The sequence below is a fragment of the Cheilinus undulatus genome, linkage group 18, assembly GCF_018320785.1.
Source record: "Cheilinus undulatus linkage group 18, ASM1832078v1, whole genome shotgun sequence".
NCBI lineage: Eukaryota > Metazoa > Chordata > Actinopteri > Labriformes > Labridae > Cheilinus > Cheilinus undulatus.
Window position 1 is genome coordinate 4,922,384 of NC_054882.1, and position 27,417 is coordinate 4,949,800.

Consider the following 27,417-nt stretch of genomic DNA (forward strand, 5'->3'; position numbering starts at 1 on the left):
CTGCTGTTAACTGATCCTGTCCACAGTAGGAATTCAGCATAGTAAGGGGAAGCTGGGCCCTCTGCTTTAACACTCTGGTATCACTTCAGCTAGAAACACAGTCCTCCTAACGAGCATTTGTAGATCCATTTAAAGAAACTCTGATGTATGAGACTTCTGATGCCAGCTGCTGCCTGAAACAGCGTTAAAATGAAACAACATGCAGAGATGGGTGCCAGGAAAATGTCTATGTGAAGGCCTTAGGCTCTTTCATCTTAAAGGGATACTTCAACATTTTGGCAAATTCGCCCATTGCCATAATTCCTAGTCTTAGTAATAGGTTCGTTACCTTTAGTTGTCCATGCAAGCTATTTTTAGATCGGCGGCACTGAGATGCCAGCTGCTCTGCCAGCGCTATGGAGTCTTATGGTATCCCGGCTTTCCCTCATCAAACTCATCAAATACACAATCCAACAACTCCAAAACGCCCTCTTGGACAAGTTGTGACCTGCACATTCACCACGCTATGAAACAATCACGGAACATTATGAGATGGAGTTGTTTTAAAGGTAGGAAACTACGGCACTGCCACAGGCGCGCACTGTGTCACTCCACCGAGTGGTTTACTTGGAAAGTAGTTCCAAGTATTTGCTTCATGTGTTGTAATTTTTCATAATTATATGTTATTATTTCATAGCATTGTAAATGGGCAGGTCACAACTTGTCCACAAGAGCATTTTGGAGTTGTTGGATTGTGTATTTGATGAGTTTGATGAGGGAAAGCCGGGATACCATAAGACTCCATAGCGCTGGCAGAGCAGCTGGCATGTCAGTGCCGCCAATCTAAAAATAGCTTGCACCGACAACTAAAGGTAATGAACCTATTAGAATTATGGCAATGGGCGAATCTGCCAAAATGTTGAAGTATCCCTTTAAAGAGCAGGATAAAGTCAGAGTTTCTGAGAGCTCCTTCAGCTTTTTGAAACAAACAGTCTTGATCAGAGTTCAGTACTCACCTCGACACCGGCCTCGATGTGCGAGTGACAGCGTTTTATCTTTGCAGCGCGCCCTCTGCAGCTCACAGCCGGTCTCATAGCTCCGCCCGTCTGAACCGCACACTGGCTTCCCCTGCGTCCGTGAGCAGATGACCCCACAGTGACTGTCTCTGTCTCCAATCAGCCACTGAAATGACAAAACCAACATTTAATTTCTAATAACAGAGGGATGATTAGAGGGTTAACTCCTCTAGTTGTTCAGATAACAGCAGAGCGAACTCTAAGCTTATTTCTTTGAGTGTTATTCTTCTTTTACAGCTGCTTTTCTTGTCTTCTACCTTCACTGTGTTTGAACAAAGGCTGCTTTGAGCTCCGTGTGAGATGATGCCAAACTAAAGTACAAATTGGACTCACGGGTCACTTGTACCCGTTAACAGCTCTCTGCTCCTCAAACTCTCTCTGGCTGCTGTGTGTTTTTGTTCGGCTTCTGTAATGAGCCGCTCCACGCTGAGGTTCAGCCTATAGACCATCATTAAAAAGAAACTGAGGAGGATCGTTTATCTAATTGATCTTTGGCTGAAGACAAGTTCAACAGTGATGAAGTATCACAGGAGCCAAGCCACATTCACAGCACCCAGAATCCCTCTCCCCCCTCCTCTCTGATTGTGCTCATGATCTATTAGTGAGTCGATTCTGCTCGGCTGCTGGAAGACGGCCCTCGCTCTGACAGCAGTAATGGCTCTTGGCTTTGCAGCTGCCTCAAATATATTTAAGGTCTAAAAGGATTTGAGGGGAGCACAAACTCTGCCAAAAAGATGGAGTTGTTAGTGTGTACAGAGAAAGAGAGAGAGAGTAGGTGTGCACTGAGCAGCACCAGAATCCTCGGCTGTGTAAAGTTGCTGAGCAGCGTTCCTGAGCCAACTCTTGTTGAAAATGTTTCAAATATTTGAACAAACACAAAGAGCGCTTGATTCGTCTTATCTCACAACTCATGATTCGACTCTTTGGCTGCTCAAACACTTGCTTTATTAAAGATTAAAACTATCTGCTAAGAAGCTGCATTTCTCATATGTGACTTTCACCCAAGGCCTCTCTCTGAGCGCGACACAGGAGGGCTCATTAGGGGCAGGTACGGAGGCAGGAAGGTGGTGGAAAATGAGCCGCAGCCAGAAACAAAAGGCACACTTTCCACCCTTCACCTGCCAACTCCTATCAGACCATCTGAGGCTCTGTACGGATACATTTGGGGATCTTATATGTATACAGGCACTGTGTCCCTCCTGATCTTAATGCCTAGCCTAAAAAAGCTGTATTTTGAACAACATGAAATGTTGCTTGGAGACAAGTTTTCTCCAAACATTTAAAGAGCAATCTGACAGGCCTGAGCAAAGTGTAGATGGTAACAACGCCAAGCGTCTGACGTCATGAAGGAGCTGGTGAACAAATGGGATCACATGCATGAAGAAATCAGCTGGAGTTTTCATCAAACATGCTCTGAAAATAGTGTCAGCTTCTTTATTAAAGTTCTGTTAAAACAGTATGTTTGTGCCTTAATGCTGACACAGTTAGAACAAGAAAGAAGTTTTTCAATCTCATCTTAGTTTTTTTTTTCTTCACATAAAACTCACTTATAAAAACTTCTAATAAAAAAATCATACTTTCATATCTGCCAGTGGCACTATTTTCCTGGACAATTTGACTTTCCTGGAGCAGTTAAAGTCGCACTGATCACATAAAGAGAGAGTTCTTCTTAAGGTGAAAAAACCCTCAAAATCTCCTACTTTGCATGTAAAATTGCACGTTTATGACAATTATGTCAAAAAACTTATTAAAAATTGTTACTTTCATTTTAAAGTCAGCTTTATGGATGTCAGCCCAAAGTTTGGCAGCCACTAAACTGCTGTGTCATGGCTTAATTTTCATTGCACTGTGCATTAGTGGTGAAAGATGTATAGTTCACAACCACAATGTGCACCTGCAATTGAACTGTCTTGAGGCAGGTAGGTAGAGGGGTAGATGGGAGGGTTGATAGGTAGGTCACGAAGGAAACTGAAGACATAACACTCTGTATGCTAATGATGGCATTGTTTATGCTTCGTCTGTGCACTAAAAGATAAAACACAAAACTGGTCTACCACCAACCACTAAATGTGTCTGTTATCAGATACTTTACTGAACATAAGCGTCTCAGTGCTAGCAGAGAGCAGGGAGTAACACTGCTTAGAGAGAGACACAGCCACAGCCTGCTTCTGTTAGTAATCTAGGACTAAAGATAAGTGAAGTATTGATTAAAGCACACCTTCAGCAGGGAAAGATGTTCATTCCTGCAAGTGGCAAGTAGACTCCAGTAATTAGCCTGTACCCTGACATTACAGCGCACTGGTTAGAGTGTGGCTGATTGTCTCTGTGTCAGAGCAGGGAGGAAAAGGTCTGGTATTGAGTAAACATTTTTTTGTCACAAATCATTCTGTTATGTTGTATTTATTAACCCACTCTGCACTGTGGCTGATAGTTTGGGCAAATTCATCCCACACTGAATACACCATGGCATTAAGCTGACCGCTAATTTCAAGTAAAGACATAGTGACAGGTAAATGATAGACTATAAAGATAATCTGCTCAGTGCTTTTATAGCATTGTGGCATTGGGGGGATTGGGTAATTCACTCAGTCAAAGACACCATATTTAGCCCAGCCAAAAATACACTATATTGCCAAAAGTATTTACTCACCCATCCAAATAATCGAAATCAGGTGGTCCAATCACTTCCATGGCCACAGGTGTATAAAATCAAGCACCTAGGCATGCAGACTGTTTCTACAAACATTTGTGAAAGAATGGGTCGCTCTCAGGAGCTCAGTGAATTCAAGCGTGGTGCTGTGATAGGATGCCACCTGTGCAACAAGTCCAGTGGTAAAATTTCCTCGTTCCTAAATATTCCAGTCAACCGTCAGTAGTATTATAACAAAGTGGAAGCCATTGGGAACGACAGCAACTCAGCCACCAAGTAGTAGGCCATGTAAAATGACAGAATGGGGTCAGCGGATGCTGAGGCGCATAGAGTGCAGAGGTTGCCAACTTTCTGCATAGTAAGTCGCTACAGACTTCCAAACTTCATGTGGCCTTCAGATTAGCTCAAGAACAGTGGTAGAGAGCTTCATGGAATGGGTTTCCACGGCCGAGCAGCTGCATCCAAGCCATACATCACCAAGTGCAATGCAAAGCATCAGATGCAGTGGTGTAACGCACGCCGCCACTGGACTCTAGAGCAGTGGAGAGGCGTTCTCTAGAGTGACGAATTGCGCTTCTCCATCTGGCAATCTGATGGATGAGTCTGGGTTTGGCAGTTGCCAGGAGAACGGTACTTGTCTGACTGCATTGTGCCAAGTGTAAAGTTTGGTGGAGGGGGGATTATGATGTGGGCTTGTTTTTTAGGAGCTGGGCTTGGCCCCTTAGTTCCAGTGAAAGGAACTCTGAATGCTTCAGCATACCAAGAGATTTTGGACAATTCCATGCTCCCAACTTTGTGGGAACAGTTTGGGGATGGCCCCTTCCTGTTCCCACATGACTGTGCACCAGTGCACAAAGCAAGGTCCATAAAGACATGGATGAGAGAGTTTGGTGTGGATCAACTTGACTGGCCTGCACAGAGTCCTGACTTCAACGTGATAGAAGATATTTGGGATGAATTAGAGTGGAGACTGAGAGCCAGGCCTTCTCGTCCAACATCAGCGTGTGACCACACAAATGAGCTTCTATAAGAATAGTCAAAAATTCCCATAAACACACTCCTAAACCTTGTGGAAAGCCTTCCCAGAAGAGTTGAAGCTGTTAAAGCTGAAAAAGGTGAACCGGCGTCATATTAAACCCTATGAATTAAGAATGGGATGTCACTGAAGTTCATATGCCAGTCAAGGAAGGTGAGTGAATACTTTTGGCAATATAGTGTAACCAAAGTACCTAAAATGTTGAAAAGACTCTCTAACAGTGTAAATAGCTTCCAGCCTTCTCACATTCACAGCAGTTTCATTCCTACATACCTTGTGTGTTTGGGGCCTAATTCCTGACTTTACAGAGGCTCTAAAGTCTGCTTGATATCACCACCAGTCAGCACCAGTCATAAAACTGATCACTTTGAATACGTCTGTGTGTGTCCTGCATATACATTCAGACTTCAGCTTCTGCTACTGCTGTCACAGCTACATCAGCATGATGCTGGAGGCAGATGCTCAGTTACACAAGGCTGATCCTATTTCAGGGCATTCCCACTAGCAGCTCCTTGTCTGACTACTTGTTCATGCACAGCTGGTTAATGGTGCAAATGTATTTATCATTTGCTACAGAACGGTGTGTGCCCTATGTGTGAGAATCACCACAGCTGGACACGGTGAGCTTCATTTGAGTTCAACTCATGGGGCTGGTCCACTGATGTGATGACATTTTTTAACTAATTAAACATTTTAATCCTCCAAACAAACTCACTAAATGATTCATCCAGACTGTGGGACCACACATTTACTGTTTGTAGTGACTATTTCACAGTGGAGATTCCAAAAGCCATGTTTACATGTGCACTGTTTCTCCAACCTGATTAAAATCATTCTGGTGTGGGATTCCAAATGCCCTGTTTACATAAAGGTGATTTGATTATGACGTGTGTTTACACATGCATCAAACATTTAATCAGAATAAGATCATGTAGACATGCACGGAGCTGTCCCACTGGTCTACTCTGTCTGAGACAGCAGAAGAAGAAGCTGGTCCTTCCTGCCAAAATATATGAAAAATGTTCTCTGACTCGTAATCTCTATATGGAATTTTAACAATCCAAGTCCAGGAGGGCTTTGACTTATTGGAAGCAGTAAAGATGAAAATGAGAGATGGTTTTGTAGATTGGTGCAGTTTTGAAGATTTTATTTATTAGAGAGCCTGAATATTAACTGATGAGTGATTTAATTTGAGCTTAAATTGTCCATTTCAATTGTTGAAAAGTCACTTATGAAAAGTGTAATGTGCTGAACTCCAAATCATATGGGCATCCCTTGAATTTTTTTTTTAAATGGCCCAAAATATTTGCAGTATCTATTAGAAAAAGGGAAAATAACTGAGGGAGATTAATCCACGGTGTCAAGGGGCAGTACTTTCAGGTGCGACGGAGTCGTGACATAAGCAAGCAGCAACAAGAGGCCGGTGCAGTTATGGCGGAAGACATTAGCGTGGATGCTGCTAAAGCGTCAGTTTTATCAGAACATTTCTGCGTTAAAAGAAGAACAAAGAACAGCAGTGAGTTGTTTTCTTTTCAAAAACGACAAAAGTCATGTAGTGAAACACATCCATCTGGCTTGCCAGGTTAGGGTATCCCTAGGTTTCTTTCACATTAGGCCTGATTGTTTTGAACCGCACCATGGCATGACCCCCTTACCAGATGATTAAGGGCTGGTAGTTGTACCAAGAAATGTACCATTTGCGGCACAAAATATAGTATTAATTTTTCAGCCCAGGTCTTAAAAAGTCTCTACCACTGTTCTTGAGCTAATCTGAAGGCCACATGAAGTTTGGAGGTCTGTAGCGACTGACTCTGCAGAAAGTTGGCAACCTCTGCACTCTATGCGCCTCAGCATCCGCTGACCCCGTTCCGTCATTTTACATGGCCTACTACTTGGTGGCTGAGTTGCTGTCGTTCCCAATGGCTTCCACTTTGTTATAATACCACTGAGGGTTGACTGGAATATTTAGGAACGAGGAAATTTTACCACTTCTGATAGCCTTTTACCACCAGTTCCAGGGCAGGTGCTGGGCTAGACCTGGAGCAGGTTCACAGTTGATCTGATCTAAGAACCGTCAGAGAACTGGTTTACTTTCCATGGGTTTGAGCTGGCCAAAGAGCCACGTCATTACATCACTGCTCTGTCAGCATGTGTCTGTCGTTTTAGCAATAGGAGGGCTCCAGCTTTCTCTCCACTTTATCTGGGGTCAACCCAGCCAAGAACCAGCCTGTCTTCTCCCCAGACCAGTGCTGCTGTGCTTTTACAGTCACATTTGTTTTGCCCTGTTGTCTTGCTGTCTTGTTCTGAGCTCTGTTGACTACAAAGGACTCCTTCACAGTTATATCACATCCAAATCCCACCCCCAACCACAGTACTTAAGTAGACAGGCCCTGTCATAAACCAGTTCTTTCTCCTGGACTGGCAAAGAGTTGGTGCCCAGTAAAACCAGTGCTAGATTAAGCGATAGCTCTGAGCCAGCACTGGAACCAGCTTGGTTGAAAAGGGGTGCATGTTTCTCAAGAATAAGGGAAAGGCAATGACTTGAAGTTATTTTGCTCTTCAGTTTTTTCTTGCATTAATAATAGCTTTAAGTTTTTGTCACAGAGCTCTATGCCCATTTCAGATTGGGTGTGTGTTTTCTGTGCGCAGCTGCTGTGCGTGTCAGTGCCAGCTTGCACCCTCAAAGCTTGTGCTGTGTGTTGGCGTGGTCTCCCAGAAAAATTCAGAATGAAAGGATTCTGTTTCTCCACAGGGATATTAAATCAGGCTTTTGTTTTGAAAAGTACAAAGTCGAAGTGTGACTGTACTGTTTTAATCTTTCCTGTGACAGTTGAAGTTTAGAAAATGGTTTTAGACAGACAAATATCAGCTTGTGGCGTTCATCAGGGTCATCAAAAATCGGTGTACAAACATATTATAACAATTAGGACAAACATACACCATATACAAAAAGTACATCTAAGTACATCTAAGTACAGCTAAATACAAAAGTATTTAGCTGCCTGACCATTATACCAACAGGGCCTGTCATGGCGTTGTATTCAAATACATGCACTCTAATATTATGAAGTTGGCCCCTTTTTGCAGCTATAACAGCCTCCATTCTTCTTGGAAGGCTTTCTATGAGATTTTTGAGTGTTTCTGTGGGAATTTCTGCCCATTTATTCTGTAGAACATTTGAGGTCAGGCACTGATGCTGGACGGGAAGGCCTGTGTTGACTTCATAGTCCTTCTTTGTGCGCTAGGGTACAGTCATGTTGGAATAGGAAAGGACCTTCCCCAAACCACTGCCTCAGCGTTGGAAGCATAGTATTGTCCAAAATGTCTTGGGATGCATACTCAATTTATCTCCAAGTATAGGAACACAGAAAACATGTTTTTTTTTTTGTCTCTCTAGGTTTACTTCTGTCTAACTGCACTCCAAGTTTCATATTTAATCTCTAACCTGATGAGGTGTGTTAAGCTGCTAATGACTTGAACATGTTTCCTAGTGAAGGCGTTCACAATAAAAGCTTTCAGAAAAAAAAAGCGGTTGTTTATGTTGTTGTAAGAGGAAGAGCTGCAGCGCTGGTCTCTGAGACCAGCCAAAGCAGCACTTAGCTTGTGTTACAGCCCATGCAGGCTGACAGAGACAGCACACTGATTTAGTTGCGGTACAACCGTCAGACTTTGAGAGGAAAAAACACGTGTTTTAGCCTGCTAACTCACACTGAGGCTGATATGATGACGTCATTAACAAGCGTTATCGCAGTTGGTCGGTAGAGTCCCAATCTGTACCGTAGGCAAAATTTGTCATTTATACCAGCTACCGCATATACCACGCAACCCTATACACATAGTGTATCTTCTAAAACAGGGTGATTATGGCTCTTAATTGAGCCTTTTCCTGTCTATTTTGGCCATGAGACAAATGGAGCTCAGCATAAAAGGCGAGCCCTCTACTCTCTAGATTCTCCACACATAAGAAGTTCATATCAGGTGCCAGAGATGCAGCACTCCTGCTGGCAGTCTAAAATCCTGATTTATTGACATGCACACTGAAATAAAAATCAGTGCTTCTGCACAGATGCAGCTGCCACGCACCCAGTTTAAACAGGGCTGAATTTTATTGTTTTTACCTCTTGGTTAGACCAAGCTGATGTCACATACACCGGAAAAATCATTTTTTCCAACGTTAATAGAAGCCAGAATGTTTGAACTAGTTTTTATGCCAATCCAACCACTAACCATCCAGATATTTTAGTCTGAATTTAGCGTGTTGGAGTGACGGACCGTCCATCAAGTTGCGCCTGTTGCGTGGCTAAATGAAGACTCAGCTGCAGCACTGGCAGACTCTCAGAACTGGAATTTTATATTTTCTGTCACTCTCTGGCTGATGCCTTCGTCTTTGATGACCCTGAAAAAACACAGGCGTGTTCCTAAACGTCTAAACTGTGGTGAAGGAAATGAGACATGGGTCAGATAGAAATCGATTTGCAGTCTTTAGTGGTTTCAAACTAAGCAGAGAAAATCAGCCAGCGCTGACAGTTATGACAGTCATGAACAGTAATTTCTTAATCCCAGCTGTTAAAAGGAGTCCAGAATTGAAAAGAAGAGAAATCAGCCAATGGTGAGCTAATATCACATGCCTTCAATGCAAATTGAACGTTTCAATACGTGGATTATTTTCATGATATTAGTGAAGAGAAATGCTTCTGCTGATTTGAGATGAAGTCTCCCTGGAAAAAATGTGGACTTATTTCACCTCACAGACAAGTTATTTTAACTATGCCTGAAAAATCAGTTTTACAACCAAATAAAACACAAGCTGCACTTTTTATCCTGGCTGTCACGGCTGTCAGCGCAGGCAGATACTCCATTATCAAAGCAGAGGGAGATTAGAGTTTTCCGAAAATAAAAGAAGATACTGGAGCCTCAGTATCTGCCTGATAAAATCACAGAGGGGGTTAACAGGGTGGCAGGGTGGTCTGGAGTGGAAGAAAGTGTCCTTAAACTGAGGGGTCAGGAGTTTAATACACACATAAAACAATTTATCTGTTTAAAATCAAAGTCCTGAGCTCAGAGAGGCCATTTTTTCTACTTTAACTCCAGCAGCCAAACACAGCTCCCAGTTGATTCAGAACCCCCTCAAACCATAAGGTGAACAAACAGGGAGTCATATTTTAAAGAATATATTGTGACACAAATCCAGCTCACCTCGCAGTAACAGTTTAAGCCCAGAACAAGCCAGACAGTTTAACGTGATTTCAGCCTTGGCACTGAAGCACAGAGAATAGCTCCTGTCAGTAGGTCTTACAGTAAAACTAAATCATGAAGTGCTCCTCTTTAGAGAAAGTGCAGAGGGGAAAACACCGCACATTGTTTCATTTTTAGCCTGCGTGTCCTCCTCTTGGCTTCAGTGAAGGACAGGAATAATTCAGCAGTTGGAAAAAAAGCTGCATTGTATCTGTTTTTCCTCCCAAAATAAAGAAGCGTTTGTCTATTTTCTTATTCATGTCATTATTTGTTTCATGGCTAAAAACAGGGGAATACACGGAGCCAGAGCTCTGCGGATGGAAAGCAGTTTGTGATGAACTGCTAACTCCTTAAATTAGTATCCAGAGCGAGCTATTATAAAAATGTGATTTAAGTCCATCCGGCCTCTCCTTCAGGTTTTCGAGCCGCAGAGTCTGGCCTCTGCCCACAGACTGACCCGTCCTCCCCATCCCTGACTCACGGCTCTAATGGATGCGGCCCCTCTACCTCCACCATCATAATAAAGCCGTAAATCCAGGTTTTGGGACGGCATTGTCCAGTAAGTGGAAATAAACACTCTGACCAAGTCTCCCACATGTAGTTCTTTCTTAGTCATAGTGTCCCACCCACAGACTCCTGCCCCGTAAAGGTGAAACCAGAGACTCTGGCAGATCTCAGAAAGTTCAATTTATGGAGAGGAGTGGGAGTAAAAAACGTAGTCTCACGGGTGTAGCTGTTGACTGTCCTCTAGTCTCATTTACACCATTTCTATTCACCAAGGCAAGTTATTATCAAATAAACTGCAACAACTTTCCTGAAAGTGTGCTTGAAGTATAGAAAAGCATTTTTTATTTAATCTTATTTAAACTCTACTTAACTAGGAGTGTCTCCATTGAGCTGCAAACACTTCTTCTACAAAGGAGTCATGGCCAAGACAGCAGCACAGGAAGTTCCACACATGTGACAAAGAACAGACCAAAACAAATAAATTACATCGATCTACAAATCAGCAGCAGTAAAACATGAACACACACTGCTCTGGTTTAAAATGTTCAAAACTGGTGTTCTTAAGAGCAGGGGTTCTCAACCTTTTCAGCCTGTGACCCCCAAAATAAAGGTGCCAGAGACCGGGGACCCCCACTGTACCTGAAGGTGGTTGAACACAGCCATGCACAATTTGGAATAGTCATGTGCAGACAAGGCCGTCCACAAAGGGGGATAAATGGGAGAGCTTTCTGGCACCCAGCCAAGCTGGGGCCCCATAAAGGTCAACAGAACCATCGTTTATTGTAAAGTTGAGCTGTGATATCCATATTTCATATTTAACCTGAAAAACCACTCCTCTCAAAGACACAAATCTCTTTTTTTTAATAATTTGTGTAGTAAAAAACCTTCTTAAAGACGTAAATCCCTTTTATTAAAAAAGGATTAAAATTAGGGGTGCACCGTTTGCAATTTTCTAGTCGATCACCCATCACCGATCTTGAAAAAGCCTGACCTGCCGATTCCAATTTTGGCCAATACCAAATTTTTTTTAATAACTGACAGCATACACCTTCAATGTTCCAATCTTATTTTATTGAAAAACATTGAACAATACCCGTGAAACAATACAAACTTGTTGTTTTAACTGTACATGAGGTAGTTCTCTCAAAAATAAATGAAAAGTTTAGAGCATTGCTGTCCAAACTACTAAATTATATCAGTTCCTTTAGTCTTTCATTTTTCACATTTTAGTAGGTAGAGGCATATGAAACCGATCTTATCCACCGATCTTATTAACAAGGATCGGCTGATCTCCTAAAATTAAGGAAATCAGCGTCTATACCAATTTTGGCTGATCGATTGGTGCACCCATAATTAAAATAGTTTAAAAATTGCTTAAATGGGTTGAAAATGCCAAAGAAATGGTGGAGAAGGTGGTGAAGTTGGATTTTTAAAAGTAGCAAAAATTCGTTAGAAGTGGCAAAAAAGGTAATAATATGTGGCAAAAATGGGCATCAATAGTGGTAAAAAGGGGTTAAAATGTGGCTGAAATGGCTTTATATTGGCAAAAATGGTTGGAAATCTGGTGAAATAGGATGAAAATTAATATAAACTGGCAAAAAAAAGGGTTAAGTGAGAAAGAAAAAAATAGGCATATATTGTCAGAAATTGGTTAAGCTAGCAAAAATGGGCATATCAAATGGTGTAATTTGGTTTCAAATGGAAAAAAACTGGGCGTAAAAAGTGATTTAAAGGGGTTAATAGTAGAAATAATGGGTCAGCAGAGGTAACATTAAGTTTAAGTGACAAGAATTGATTTAGAAGTATCAAAACAGGCAGAAGAAAAGTGGTGGAAAGGGTTTAAAACTGACAAAAATAGGTGTTAAATGGTAAAAAATGTGCTAAAATTGGTGGGAAAAAAGAAGAGAAGGGGTAGAAATAAATTGACAAAATTGGTGTAAAGTGGCAAAAGTGTAATTTTAGAAATATTCTCAGTTTTATTAGGGCAACTGGAGACCCCTGTCAGTGTCTCACGACCCCCATGGGGGTCCCGACCCCAAGGTTGAGAACCACTGCTTTAGAGCATCACTAAAAGAACAATTAACATGTTTCCTCTAAAAAACTACAGAAACGATGCAAAACAAGTGAGTAAAAAATGATCCTTTTCCTCTTTTTTTCCACTGTTCATGATGTAGAAACAAAAACACAATCTCACGATGGCTTTGACAGATTTTCAACAAAGTTCACACAGAAGTTCGTCTTGATCAGTGGTGTAGCGGCGCCTGGAGAAACAGGTATACTCTTAATTTAGCCCCACATTTTTTTAAGCCTCTCATCCCACAAAGAATAATCACCCTGTGTTATAAACAAAGACATGCGAGATCATCTTACATATTTAGATTATTTAAAAATGTGGCTTTGTTTTTGTGCACAGTCATTTAACTTCTGTGCTTCAAGGAGAAATAAATATTGATGAAATTAACAACAAAAGAGGGCAGATTTTATGGTAGGCTGAGACAAAGCCTCTCCTCAGTGCCAAACACATGAAAGCCCGCTTGCAGTTTTCCAAAAACTACATGAAAAGCCAAGTGGGTTTTTAGAGGCTTCCTTTTAGCTCCTCCTCCATAAAGCCCAGATCAGTGGAGGGCAGTGGAGGGGATGGTTGGATGCTTCTTAAACCTTGTCCCATCTCCACACAGGATCTCTGGAGCTCAGTCAGAGTGACCATCAGGTTCTTGGGCTCCTCTCTTGAGAAAGCTCTTCTCCCCCTGATTGCTAAGTTTGAATGGACACCCAGCTCTTGGTTGAGTCCTGGTTGTGTTAAACTTCTTCCATTTGAGAAAAAGTTGTTGTGCTTTCAGGTTGTCAGTCGGTTTGTCTGGGTTAATGTTGAGAACACTTTATCTTAAGTGAGCTGTGACAGTTTTTTTAACCCTTTACCTACTGACCCAGCGCCGGCGCTGTGTTTTATATGTCCAGAGTATTATTACCGTAAGTCTGTCAAAGTTTGTCCGATCAGAAAAATTCCAACCGTGTTGCGCACATATATGGTTCATTACGGTACTTGCAACCATATGACATGGGCATTCATAGCAAAACACCATAGCAAAACACCAGAAGTATCACGAGATCGCTACACAGATTCTCAACACTGTAACTCCTCCAGAGTTTGCTCAATCTAAAAAATTCTAATGCTGACAGAGAGCTGAGAATCTGTGCTTTCCGGCAATATATGATGTGTGGTATATATATTACGGTAATGTAGAACAGCACCCCGAAAACAGCAGCTTTGGCAAACGACGAGTAAGAAAGGAGAGTGTAGGAGGAGAGTGAAAGGAGAGCGAGTGAGAGTGGTGTTTGTTTTCAAAAAATAGCGTTAGATAGTGGCATTTGTGCGTGTCCGCCATGTGCAATAATATGTTACTTGAGAATGTTGAGAATGCATTTTTCCACCTTTATTTGCGCTAATTATCGCCTATGTATATAGTTATCTTTTGCACTGTGTTTTGCACACCCAGAGTCCTAGACTCAAAAAATGACTGGTGATTGTTCTAAACATGTATAGGTTCACATTTCAAATGTCAAATCAAAACTTTATTAGCAATAACAAAATTTCTTCTCATAAAAGCCATGAAAAACAAATCGGTATTTGTGTTTTTCTCTTTTTAAACTGCTGACAATTCCAGTTCAAGTACTCCTGGGAAAAGGGACCAAAGCTCTCAGACTTAGGGCATTTCCTGACTATTTTACAGCCATAATAACAAAATATATCTAAATCGCCATTTTTAGACTCAGTAGGTAAAGGGTTAAATAACCTTTACACAAATGTTCATTCTGGCTCAAGAATGAGCTGGTTGGATTTGGAGGTCAAAGGTCAAGGTCATTAGGCCTCATCATGTTCAGCCTTTGCTCATAACTTTTCTACAAATGACACGACCACAGAAACCGCCCTACCCTTGTTCTCAACCTTCCACCTTACTTTTACTTTTAGGTGTAAACCTCAGGCAGGATCATAACAGCTTGGCAGAAGTTCTAGTCGTGTTTTTTATTGTTTATTCCTAACAGAATCATTCTGAAGTTTTACATTCTGGAAGTATGATACCAGATTATAATTTAAATTGTTAATCAGTATATTGGTCTTGTGCAGAGTTAAAGTGTTCCCGGGGTAATTCTACTTTTTATTTTCTCTTTGCGGTGCATGAGTTTTATTACAAATAATGAAACGCCTCCTCATATTGTTCTTTCTCAAAAATAGAGGAAGGGTCGGAAATAGAAGCCCGAGCTATTAATTTAATTTTTACAAAAGTCGCTCTACTCCTGATGATCTGGTTTGTTCTTGAAGCTTCAGCAGTAACTTTATCCTGTTTCATAACCAATACAAAACTCCTCAAAAAAGCTTTAAACCACCAAGTCCTCATTTATAGTAGATGAGGCATAGAAAGTCAACTATGATTTATTTTCTCTCTCTGTACATCCAGGGCTCACAAACCAACAACCATTTAAAAAAGAAATATCTATTTAACATGCTGATATATTTGAAACGAAGATGGAGATCTGCCAGTTATCTTAGCTTAGCTTAGCATAAAGGTTGGAAATGAGGGGAATCAGCCAGTCATCGTTTGTACAGAGGTAGATAAATTCACCTGTTACCCAGGGTCCAAAACTAACTTTTTCACTTACCAGCCAGGCTGGCTGGTAAGTGAAATTTTTTACAAGCCAGGTAGATATTTTCCCAGCCAACCAAATAAAAATTGCTTTAAAGTGTTGTAATTTTCTATCAGTATTATTTAGAATGTCATTTGGGTCTTGTATGCGATTCTCAATTAATATTTTAACAGTATGCACTAATACTAGCAATAATGTATGCTAAAAGAGACAAAAAAGTGAGTAAAAAGACCCTTATTATGTGTAGAACAAGAAATGAAATTGCTTCTGTCAATTCTGGTTTTTATAACTTCACAATTCCAACCCTCCTTTATCTGGGCTAGGCAAAATGACCCAAGAGATACTCTGGCAGAGTAACTTTAAATTTTATTTTTGGTTTCTCATTTATTTATTATTCTATTTTTCTTAGAAGTTTAGTTTTCTTACGTTTGGTTTAGTTTTAAACCTTGTGGTCCACTTAACAGCCTACAACAAATCCAATTTTTTTTTTTTTGTTTCTTTTTTTTTGTATACAGTCTTCATTAACAGTCTAAATGGACCAAAAAGAGACAATAGATAAAACTGTCAAGGTGCCTTCACAGCGCGGTTAATCTGCAGTCTAGACATGGAGGCGTGAGCATCTTCTGCTCTAACCGCAGGACTGCTGCGCAAGAAGTGGGCTGCCTTTCAGTGCTTTGGGACGGGGAGGGTCCCAAGGCAGCTACCACTGCTCAAGAGGCGCTACGATACGTGCTTTCATGTCAGTCTTCAAAAGTCTCCAGTAACACCAGATAAAGTCGCTAGATTTGTTGCTAGTCGCTTTTTTGAAAAAGAGTTGCTATAGGGGTCTGAAAACTCGCAATATAGCGACAAAGTCGCTAAGTTGACAAGACTGCAAGGAGGTACGGCCACAGCAACAACCAGCTATCCACCTCGGCCAACAGAGAGCTGACAGAGGCAGAGAAATCAAGCTTTTGGTTGTGAGGTGAAACACCTCAGTTGGATCGGCTTCAAGGGGTGGGGGTGGGATTTGGAGGGGGGCAGTGAACGGTGAAAGGTGGCTCCAGCTGACGACCCTACAGTTGACCCATCGGTGGAAGTGCAGCAAAGGTGTGGAGCATATAGACGACCCCCTCTTCCATCCATGTCAGGATCAAGGAAGTGTACCATGTCTGAGCATGGTACGGCGCACTCGCACTCAAACAAACTGGACCTTGGATCTCAAGTGTGCCTGGGTACAGTACAGATCTCTGTGCACTCCAAACATCACATCCCCATTTTAGATAGAAGATAAGAACTCGAGAAAACAGGATACTGCTGCATGTTTATGTACTAGTTCATTTTCTACCTGTGAAGGCCTGACCTCAGCCAAGAGGCAAAACAAAACAAACAAGACGGCAGCAACTAAAGGATTTTACTTGTACAGTCAGGAAGAGTCTGAATTTTCTCTTTCACCAATGTAGGAATAAAATATACTTTAAAATTCAGAATATAGGTCACCCCAGTGTATAAGCTACAGTCTCCCAAAGGGAGAAAGGTTTAGACTGTCCTCCTGTGTGATCATCTCTGTTTTGTTCAGCATGGCCTACAGTGTGCTGTTTCTGTGCAGCTGTGTCACTTTTTTTAGTACCATCTGTTTTTCTGTATGGAGCTTGTCCATCTATTAGCCCAACTCTGAAACTGCAGTGATGGTTGTGATACAGACTCATGACACACGGCACTTTATACTGATATACTGGTTGCCTTAGTTCTCTATTGTGGGTTGAGACCCAGGGGTATGTCACAAAGCCATTTCTGGTAGGTTACAGATTTGTGTCGGGTAAAAAATATTAGGGTTGTTCTGATTCCGATACCAGTATCGTAAATACGTCTGATACTGCTTAAAATGCAGGTATCGTATCGGCGAATACACAAGTTTATGCACCAATTTGATACCATTTGGTTTAGCTTTATATTTTGCTTAATTTAGCCATGCTAAATATAAAGCTATAAACCGGAAATAGTTCTTCTTTGCTGCCAGAAAGCACATCATGCACAGGCTTCCATTTTCAGAGCAGCATAGAAGAACCAGAGGACACACCGCGGCAGAAAAAATTAGTGGCAGCGTGACAGTTTTTCTCTGATCTAATCGCTAAAACACCTTCCAGACTGGCGCTTACATGACAAAAAGTGACACAGTTTATCAAAAGTTTTAACTTTTGAACCATACATCGCTGCCTCTTACTTGTTTTTCTTCCTGAAGTTAGCCGTTGTGTCACATTGACGCTATTGATGCCTTTGAATCCCTTGCGGCAGCATTTTCAGCGAGCCTGGAACTTAAGTGACTTTTGGGGACTTTAATGATTAAATCCACACCAGTAAATGCTGGTGTGGATTTAATCATACCTATACTGAACGTCATTGTATCCACTTTAATCAAATTATGATCATTTACCGCTAACCTGAATGCTAACTCGAATGCTAACCGCCATATTAGTTTGGGTCTGTCAGCCAGTTGCAGGCTGTTACGTAATCACGTCATGGTGTCTGAGTAGAGCATAAGAGAGAGGGAGAGCCTGTGATGCAGCCCCCTGTATCATTATTTCAATATTTAGCAGTAAAACTCAATAATCAGCAGATAAACAACTTTAGGGTCACGATGCTGTACATTATGATTCGATTTTTTGAGCCATGTTCGGAGTCAAATATAGGTCTAAAATAATTTGCTAGTCCGCACTGTCAGTCCAGAAAGTTCATGCTGGTATCAACTGATCCCCAACTCCTTATTATGGGTATCATGTCAGGAAGGAAAAAATGGTATCGGAACATCCCTAAAAAATATGAGGCAAAAAGTCTGTGTTTTGCTTTTGTTTTGAAGGACATGTCTCCTTCTTTTTGTTTTTTTTTCACATCTTTTGGTTCATCTCAAGTCCAAACTGCCCATTTTTTATTGGAAACACCTGGTTATGATCTGAACAATTCAAGAAATTTTGGTTGTTTTCACAGATGAGGAGGCGGTGGTGGGTGCTGACTCATGACCAGTTGAAAACCACTGGTATATAGGATGCAGCATTCTTTGGGATAATAAATCGGAATGTGGCTCTTACTTTGGAGAATTCTAGTAACTGGAGGTTTAGGTGGGCAACAGCATCAAAATGTTAGCTAAAGCAGATCAAAGAATCGAGATATACAGTATTGTGCAGAAGTTTTAGGCATGTAGAGCGCTAACGGTTCTTCACAGGTCCTGATGTTCCACAACCTTGGGCTGAAGAGAAGAGGGAGGGCGGCCAGAGTCAGTGTCGACACATTTAACATGTACATGTGTGGCTCAGCAGCCAAGGTCGAGCTTAACAACATTTCTTTTATCCGGGCCTTTGCACCCCTGGTAACACACCCAGAAACCACCGACAGTTGTCAGGTGCTTAGAACAGACAAACAACAACCAGGGAGTCGTGGCAACCCTCCTATTCGCCCGAACAGTACCCTCCGCCCTAAAGCTGTGGTTCTTGTTTTGTTTTCATCTGATTATTTTCCCATGCCCTTGGTAATGTACAAAGACATCCAGAGCATGACCTGTGTTGGGTCAATCCTCCTTCCCGCCCGATGGGGCCCTCAGGTGGGCGTACTTGCCATGACACGCCTTACTTCAGCCTCAAATTTTGGCCCAAACATGCCTAAAAATTCTGCACAGTACTGTAGTTATCTTGATTTTTGATATATTTACCATTCATTTTGTGGCCAAAGATTAGTTTTTAAAAAGTACCTTGACAAATTTTTGTCAAAATGTTTGTTTACAGAATCAACATAACAGTACTATGCAGTCAAGCACACGTTTCATTTTACACTGGAGCCATAATTTGTTGTATTTTGGAATATGCGGGCCAGTTAAAAATTAACCACAGGCCCCAAATGGCTCATAGGCCAGAGTTTGAACAGCCATACTTTTGAGATTACTAAAGACTCCTTAGTTAGATCTAAAGCTGCAGACACATTGGTGAAAGCAGAGCTAGCTGTTCTCAGTCTTTATGCTAGGCTAACTGACTGCTGGCTGTAGTTTCTGATTTAAAAGACTCATAAAGGTGGTATCAATCTTCTTATAGCATAACTCTCAGCCATAAAAAAGGATAAGCATGTTTCCCAAAAGGTCAAACCATTCCTGCTAATAGCAGTTGGCAGGTTACTAATGAAATCCTTATGCTTTTCTATTGTATGGGATTTAAATTAAACACTATAACATCATTTTCAAAACACTAAATTGCTTGTGCTGGCCACACTTGCCAAAGAACTGTTTCTGATCAAAACAACACGGAGCAAAAACCTCTAAATTAATGGGTGAAGAAAAAGGGAGCCCCCCTGGAGAGAGTATCAGATATCAGACAGTGAGCTAAAGCCTATCTAATCTCATTTGCTGACTCAGACTCTCTGCACTGTGTCACAGCCACATCAGATCTGCTCTCACACGTCTCTGCTTTACACGTCCGTCACTGCAATAAATATGCAACTGGTTCGCATTTGACTCCACTAAAATAAAGTTGACTCACAGCAGCCTGAAACTAAACTGAGCATGGATGACTTGGTGTCTAAAAAACAACTCTCCTGACCAGAGGGGACGAGCAGACGAGGGAGGTTAATCTTACAGCTGAACAGAGATGTTCACAGGCAGTCAGTGGAGCGTTTGACGACAATCATTCGCTTTTCTGTGGTTTACAGCTTTAAAACATCAAACCTGAAGCATCCTGATGTGATAAGACCGCCCATCTGATGACGGAACAAGGTGAACACTTAAAACTCTGCTGTAGAAATCATCCATCTGTGACTGTTGTTATCACAGTTATTGCAATGCCACTTTTAAGTGTTTTAAAACCATTTACACAAATTGAACACCACCATAAAATGAAAAATAAATGGTTATATTGGTCAACATGTAACAACATATATGAGTGACTTATTTACCTCTTAATATGCCCTGTAATTTTTACAAAGAAATTTAGCAACCAAATCTGTGAGTAGATTTTCCCACTCTAGGGTCTCATCCACACTTAGATCAAGGTTCTCCTCTGTTTAAAAAAAACCAATCCTATTTACATGTACTACATTCTTAAAAACATCTTCATCCACATGAAAACACAAGAACACTGTTAGGTGCTGTAAAGAGTACACCATGTCAACAATAGTCTGTCCTTAACTGTGTACACAAAGCAGCTCACTCAGAGCTAGTAACCAGTCCATAACCTGTATAATTTTTCTCACTGTTCTTCTACAATTTTATTTTCAAAGTTGAACCACCAACCTGGATCAGGCTGGGTTAAAAACCACCAGCATTTGCGTTAGGGTTTGTCTTCAGAGTGCTGTATGAAGCAGCACTGACCCCTGTTGTCCATTCAGGCGTCTCTGTTTATCAACAGTAGTAGTAGGAGAGCGACTGAATATCTACAGTTCATTCAGAAAATACTCAGACCCTTGTCCCTTTTTTAGGGTTCGTTATGTTCCAGTATCTTTCAATACCTCCCATTCTCTAGATCTTTGCTGAGATACTCTTTGCACTTTGCCTGGAGTCCAACTCTGGTAAATTGGACATGATATGGAAGGCACACACTTCTCCATGAAAGGCCTCACAGCTGACAATGATATCAGAGCAAAAACCAAGCCATGAGGTCAAGGGAACCGCAGAGCTCTGAGACAGGATTGTTGACAGGCACACATCTGGGGATGGCTACAAAACATTTCTGCTGCTCTACAGGTTCCCAAGAGCACAGTGGCCCCCAGAATTCTCTAATGGAAGAAGTTTGGCACAACCAAGACTCTTCTAGGACCTAGTCATCCAGCCAAACTGAGCAATCGAAGAAGAAAGACCTTATCAACAGAGGGGACCAAGAACCTGATGGTCACTCTGACTGAGCTCCAGAGATCCTGTGTGGAGATGGGACAAAGTTCCAGAAGGACAACCATCACTGCAGCCCTACAGCGATCCAGGCTTTATGGCAGAGTGCTAGACTCAATTCATCCAGCGTTAGATACATAACTGAATTTTCTGGGTTCATCAACCTGAACAGACTTGGTTGGATAATAGACCGTACACAGAGGTAGAACTTCTCCAAGCCACAGCATTGGCTTTATTTGCACAGTGATCTGGATTACAGCAACATCTGCTTTACAACAGCTATGGCAGCTCAGACACAATACTCTAGAGGCAAACAGCAGTATGTGGGTAACACATGCAGGAAGAGAGCCATGAGCAGGAAAGTGATATCCATCAGTATCTTGACAGAAAAATGAAGGTAGCATCATAGAACACTAGTGCAACGTTGAACCACATGAGCTTAAAACAGGAGAAACCAGGGTGATGGGAACAGGTAGTCTCACATAATGTGTTTGCTAGTCCTGTTAGCACATGTCCTTATGATGATAGCAGACTAACCTGCTAATAATGAAACTGGTGACTGGAGATATGGCCACAGGAGAGGAAAAGATTTGTGAGGAGAAAGCAGCAGAACTGAGGGGTTATCTGTCACGTGTTGATAAAGTGGCATCTCAGGAGTCAAATGTTACTCTTAGCCGTTTGTGTATCTGGGAGACTTTTATTTTGAAAGGTGAACACAGAAGTGTGGTGCTTTTGTACCAAAGAGCAGTTGACAGCTATGACTATTTAGATACAACTTATAGCCTACAGATACATCACCATCTCTTATTTTGTTTAGAGCTGGTATTTACAAAGTTAATGAGCTGCAACTGCTTGACCACTTCAATGACTGTAATGGCAGTTCCTAATACAGGCTGGATTCTGTCTGAAATAAAGGGGTACAGTTTGGTTAAAAGTAGGGCTGGGAAATTAGTTGCAAATTAGATTAAATCATAATATGGCCTGCTGCAATTTTCAAATCGCAGAAGTTGCAATATTTCTTTGACTTGAAATGTGTCAAAATACCAGTTTAATAAATCTTTTCTTTTTTTCTTTTTTTTTTTTTGCAGCAGCAGCAGCAGAGAATTTATGCACATTATGCAAACATTCAAGTGTCAATGATTGTATAATGGTTTACAAAAATCCTCCTTTTTGTGTTTATGTATGTTTTCCTTAATCAGTATGAGTGACATAAAAATGATAATGCCCTTAAACAAAGCAAATGACATCACATTTGCAATGTGAGCAAAAATAGCTAGCTTATTCTATCTAAAACTGATGAAGTCTAGTGTTCCTTTATGAAAGTCATACCCCAGCTGCAATCAGCTGATAGCCAGCTTCACCTCCTCCACCCCAGCCGCCTCCTTTATTTAAAGCTTGTTGCACCCTCATATTCAGATTCATAATACTGTGGATTAATTGCTTCAGAAATAATTTCATTGTTTTCAATAGACATGGTCCTATTTATGGAATTATTTAATGCTTGAATTTGTCAAAAAAAATACGGAAAATTAACCCAAGAATAATCGCATATTAATTCGCAATCGCAATATTTGGGGGAAAAAATCGCATTTAGGTTATTCTAGAAAATCATTCAGCCCTAGTTAAAAGTCAGAATACTGCAGATATCTGGGCTGTAACTGTGCTATAAATTTTCAGATACACTCCTATTTGTATGAAGTTTGTAAAGCATGAACTAATGATGCTGTGTCCTTATTGTAATTGTTGTGTTAAAACATCTGAGATTTCTTTTCCCTCTCTGTGACTCGGCTCTATTTTACAGCCATCAGCTCATACAGTATAAACCAGTGTTAGAGGAGGTACGGCATTATCTCTGATGGAAAACAGACACTCATGTTTGACCATCTATGGTCCAGGGTTTGACCCATGTGACCTCCTATTATCAAAACCAAACAAACAAATCTGAATGAGAGAGACCAAATCTAACAGAGGAACTATTTCTGATTGTGTCGAGGAATATGCTCCCTCTTGAACATGCTTGGAAGAAACCCTTAGGCCCTTCCTGCTGATCATTATGCACAGTTTTACATTCTTGTGACATCTGTACATCAGGGATTTGAAGAAAGGTCAAAGCATGCAAAAACTAACTGGTATATTAAATAAATCTCAGATGGAAAAGTGACTCTAACATCCCCTCAGAGACCCTTTTTCTTTAAAAGAAGAAATATAGTGTACAGTATGTTCATGGACAGAGAGGCAGATTTTCCACTGGGCTTAATAAAGCAATTCTCATTCTGATTTTACACTAAACATTATAAGAGCACAGTCCTTATGAGCTCAGCGGGGGGATGAAGTCAAAGATGAGCTAAAGGTGAAACTCCAGGGGAGTTACACGATGCGGTTTGGTTCTGATAAGTTGTCCGGGAAACAATGAGTGCTGCGATCTCACGTTTAACAAGCCAAAGTCCTCCACTCACAAACACATGAGCCAGAAGCACACACAGCCCTGAGCTCGCTTGCTCTCTCTCACTCTCTCTCTCTCACTCATAAAATAAGTGAAATGCAAACCCCATTGTGCAACATTACAGCATTAGAAAATGTTTTTTTTAACTGTCACTGGCAGAGGAACTCTGTCTGAGCCATAGCAGGGGAAAAATGAGAAAGAATATGATTCCAAAAAAGTCATTTTTGTGTTTGCGTGCTCGAAGAGCAGACAGAAAGAGGCAGAAGAAAGGTAGTCAACAAACAACCCTGTGGATTTAATCTAAGAGTAAAAGTAGTTACATTGAGCCTTTACACTGGATTTACATGTCTTATGTAGAGCTTATTTCTTCAGACAGATTAGATTTAAAATGTGACAAATCTAAAAATGTAATCCAGTTTCATCTGTAGAACACCAGGCAAACAAAGCCTGCAAAACTTTATATTAAAGACATAAAAAGTACATACGATTGCCGGTTGGATTACACCAACTGATCTAAAATACATCCCTGATTTTTAAATGAAAGGCTCAGATTGTTTTTGCTTCTAACGACATAATGAAGAGTCCCTACAGAGATAAACTGTTTGTTCAAGAGTAAGATTCCTTTTAGGAACAAAAAGCACCCGATATTGAATAGCACCGTCTATTCAAAGCCACCAGACAATGAAAAAACCAGCTAAATAACCACACAGGAGATGGGAGTTAATTATCTGCTTCCGCCTTAGCTGGCTTTTCTGTTAGCATTGCTTTGAGTAACAGAAATACTGTGCTGGTTACGAATAAGCCAACTCAACAGCAAACCAAAAAACGGATCAACAGGAACCTCTAACGTAAAATCAGAGCAATGGACCAACAAGGTTGTTGTTCAGCTGGACTGTAGCATAAAAATGTGGATAAAAATAAGAATAAACCAGCAAAAAATTAAACTAGACCCGCCTCTGTGACCTTGCTGACTATTGATGATGCAGCAGTAAGAAACAAACTGACAACGCCTGTATTGGCCTACATGCAAAGCCAAGGAAACTTCATCTATAGAGCAGTAAATATTCTTTCAATAATTAAAAATGCTTTACAGAGCCAAAAACACAACATTTAAAACATCACAAATATCTACAAACATGACACAGAGCAAAAACAAGACATCAAAATATAGGATATATGAAACATCATTTGTTAAAAAGTTGAAAGTTAATAATGTGGCGTAGATGGCCTAATGCAGGGGTGTCAAACTCAAGGCTGGGGGGCCAAATCCGGTCCATGGTACCGTTACACCCGGCCGATCATATATTTATTATAAGTGGCCCACTGGTTTGAGATTTGCAGATTAACCATGAGGATTTAAAATATCCTTGTTCAGTCATTAGAAAAAGTAAAAAGTTAAAATAACTAGATAAAAAGTCAGGAATGTGGTAAAATACATTTATGTTTTCATTTCATATTCTTGATTTTGCATCTCACAGTTATGATGCAAAGTTATGGTTTCGACTTTTTAATTCCTGTTGACAATTCACAATTTGAACTTTTTTTTTTCAAATTTTTTGAACTTTTAAATCCTCAATTTTACATTTTTAAGTAATATTTGAACCTTTTAATCTCAAAATTTAAATGTTTTTCTCACACTTTGACATTTTAAATGATGATGATTTTGAATTTATCTCATATTTTGACTGTTAAGAATCATGATTTATACTTCCATCTCATATATTTGCCTTTTAATACATTATTTTGACTTTAAATATCATGTTTTGAACATTTTGAGCTAATAAGTTTGAATTTTTATCTCAGATATTGAGCCTTTAAATATATTATTTTGACCTTTTCAATCTCAAAATCCTTTATCATCAGTCCTAAGGCTTTTTACCCCATAATTCATTGCTGGGGAAGGTGAGGTTGACAGTTTCTGGTTAAATGTGGACCCTTCTAGGTCATCAGGTTGGACCCAAATTCAGAATTTGGCCCCTGCTGTAATTAAGTTCGACATTCCTGGCCCAGTGGGTAAGGCGAGCCTCTTTTTTTCAAAAAAAAGAAGACAGTAGTAGGAGAGGAGGATTGAATTGATGGTAATGCAGCTGTTAATACAGATGTTTTCAGAGTTGTTTTTAAGGAGCAAACGGGTGTAGAAAGCCTTAGGTTCAACAGGTGAGGACAGCCTGGCTACATCAGGAGGCAGAGCTCTTAAGAGGCTACAATATGGTACAAGGTCTTTGCAGCTTCACCATGTAGAAGGTTGCAGTGACCTTTGACCCCCCAAAAAAGAAGGCTTACTGCCAAATTTATCAAAAAACCTGCAGGCATTCTGCAACTACTGTGAGGTCACAGTGACCTTGACCTAAAAGTGTTATAGATTATTCTCAAATCAGAGTAGACAGTTGTGCAAAGTCTGAAGAAAATTAATTTAAGCTATCTTCAGATACCACGTTCACAAAACAGACCCCGACAGATGAACAAAGCTAAAAACACAATGCACAAAGTTTTAGCAGCCACCAAGAGCAAAAGGAAGCAAATAAGGCAAGGGTTAAGCCAGTCAGCAGTGATTCAGGGAAAGCCTTCTGCACCTGCCAGTAGTTTTCAGGGAGGTGAGCACCAGCTAACACAACATGCTACAACAGAGCTGCACAAGACAGCTTCTTTGGTGTCAAATGACTGATTGAAACTGTCACGAGTCAAGACAAGTCAACTTTATTCATCTAGCACACTCAAAACAACCAGACTTGTTTGAAGTGCTTTACAGAGTAAACAGTAAAACATGAAACTAGAAAACATCTTTATCAAATAATATTAGAGTGAGTGGTAAGAAATATCCATAAAATGAATTTAGCGAGTCATGCCTATCTTTTGGATTTTAAATCAGATTTTAGGTTGTTTTTATTTATCTTGTGTTTTATTTTAAGGTTTATTTGAGTAGTTTTCAGAGTGGAGTCAGGGACTGAGTCAATAAAGGGTCAATAAGTGTTAAAGTGGGTCCCAAGGTTTGAGTGGAATTACTAATTTCCTGTAACATAAGGGATGTCAAGATTAATAACATTAATCCCATTTATTTAGGGTTCATTATTAGTGCATAATTAGGGCTGCAAGGCGGTGCAGGGGTTAGCGCTGTTGCCTCACAGCAAGAAGGTCCCTGGTTCACTTCCCAGTCAGGGCCCATCCGTGCGGAGTTTGCATGTTCTCCCTGTGCATGCGTCGGTTCTCTCGGGGTGCTCCCGCTTCCTCTCATCACCAAAACCATGCTCATTAGGTTAAGTGGTAACTCTAAATTGGCTGTAGGTGTGAGTGTGAGCCTATAGTGAGTCTATACGTCAGCCCTGCAATTGACTGGTGACCAGTCCAGGATGTACCCTGCCTCTCGCCCAATGATAGCTGAGATAGGCTCCACCCCCCACCCCCAACGGGATAAGCAGTATAGAAAATGGATGGATAGAATAAGTGCATTGATAAATCTTTTATAATCGTGATTACTCTCATGTGTTCTTGTCCCTTCCAGCACACTCTGTTTAAACCACTACAGCGGCTCTCTGCAGCCACTGGGAAATAAAATAAGTCCACCACTGCTCCTTAAGCTCTTATTTCACTTCCAGAAACTCAGCCCAGTGGACAAGTCCAAATCATCTTAACCTTGTGTTATCAGTTACCTTTTTACTGCTCACTTATTTCCTTTTTAATCCATAAAGTTTCTTTTTCAGAATTGTTGAAAAAATACTCTGGAACGGTTAAAAACAGGCTGTAACATAAATACTAGAGCCGAGTATTGATGAGCTCGATTCTGTTCATCATCCCCTTTAATTCTCATGACAGAAAAGCGATTTAGTTAAACTGTTTTGGTTGGAGAAGCCCACAAAAATGACAACCCTCTTGATTTTGTTTGAACAAAGCTCATCTTTAACTCTGACCGTGACATGATACCACCAGAGATCCCTGGAAGAAAAAAAGCTGTCTGCACTATTTAACAAACAGATCATGCACCTTGACATGAATGACATCACTGCTGCAGAG

The 27,417-nt window shown here is 40.8% G+C and overlaps 1 protein-coding gene across 6 annotated transcripts in view; it reads right to left on the reverse strand.

Annotated features, from left to right (window-relative positions):
• The window catches only part of smoc1 (SPARC related modular calcium binding 1), a 124,870-nt gene that overhangs the window by 74,868 nt on the left and 22,585 nt on the right, over window positions 1-27,417 (reverse strand). For all 6 annotated transcript variants that reach the window (XM_041811848.1, XM_041811847.1, XM_041811846.1 and 3 more), the window contains exon 2: window positions 996-1,161. In XM_041811848.1, coding sequence (XP_041667782.1) covers window positions 996-1,161 — 166 coding nt within the window. The remainder of the gene's footprint in view (window positions 1-995; window positions 1,162-27,417) is intronic.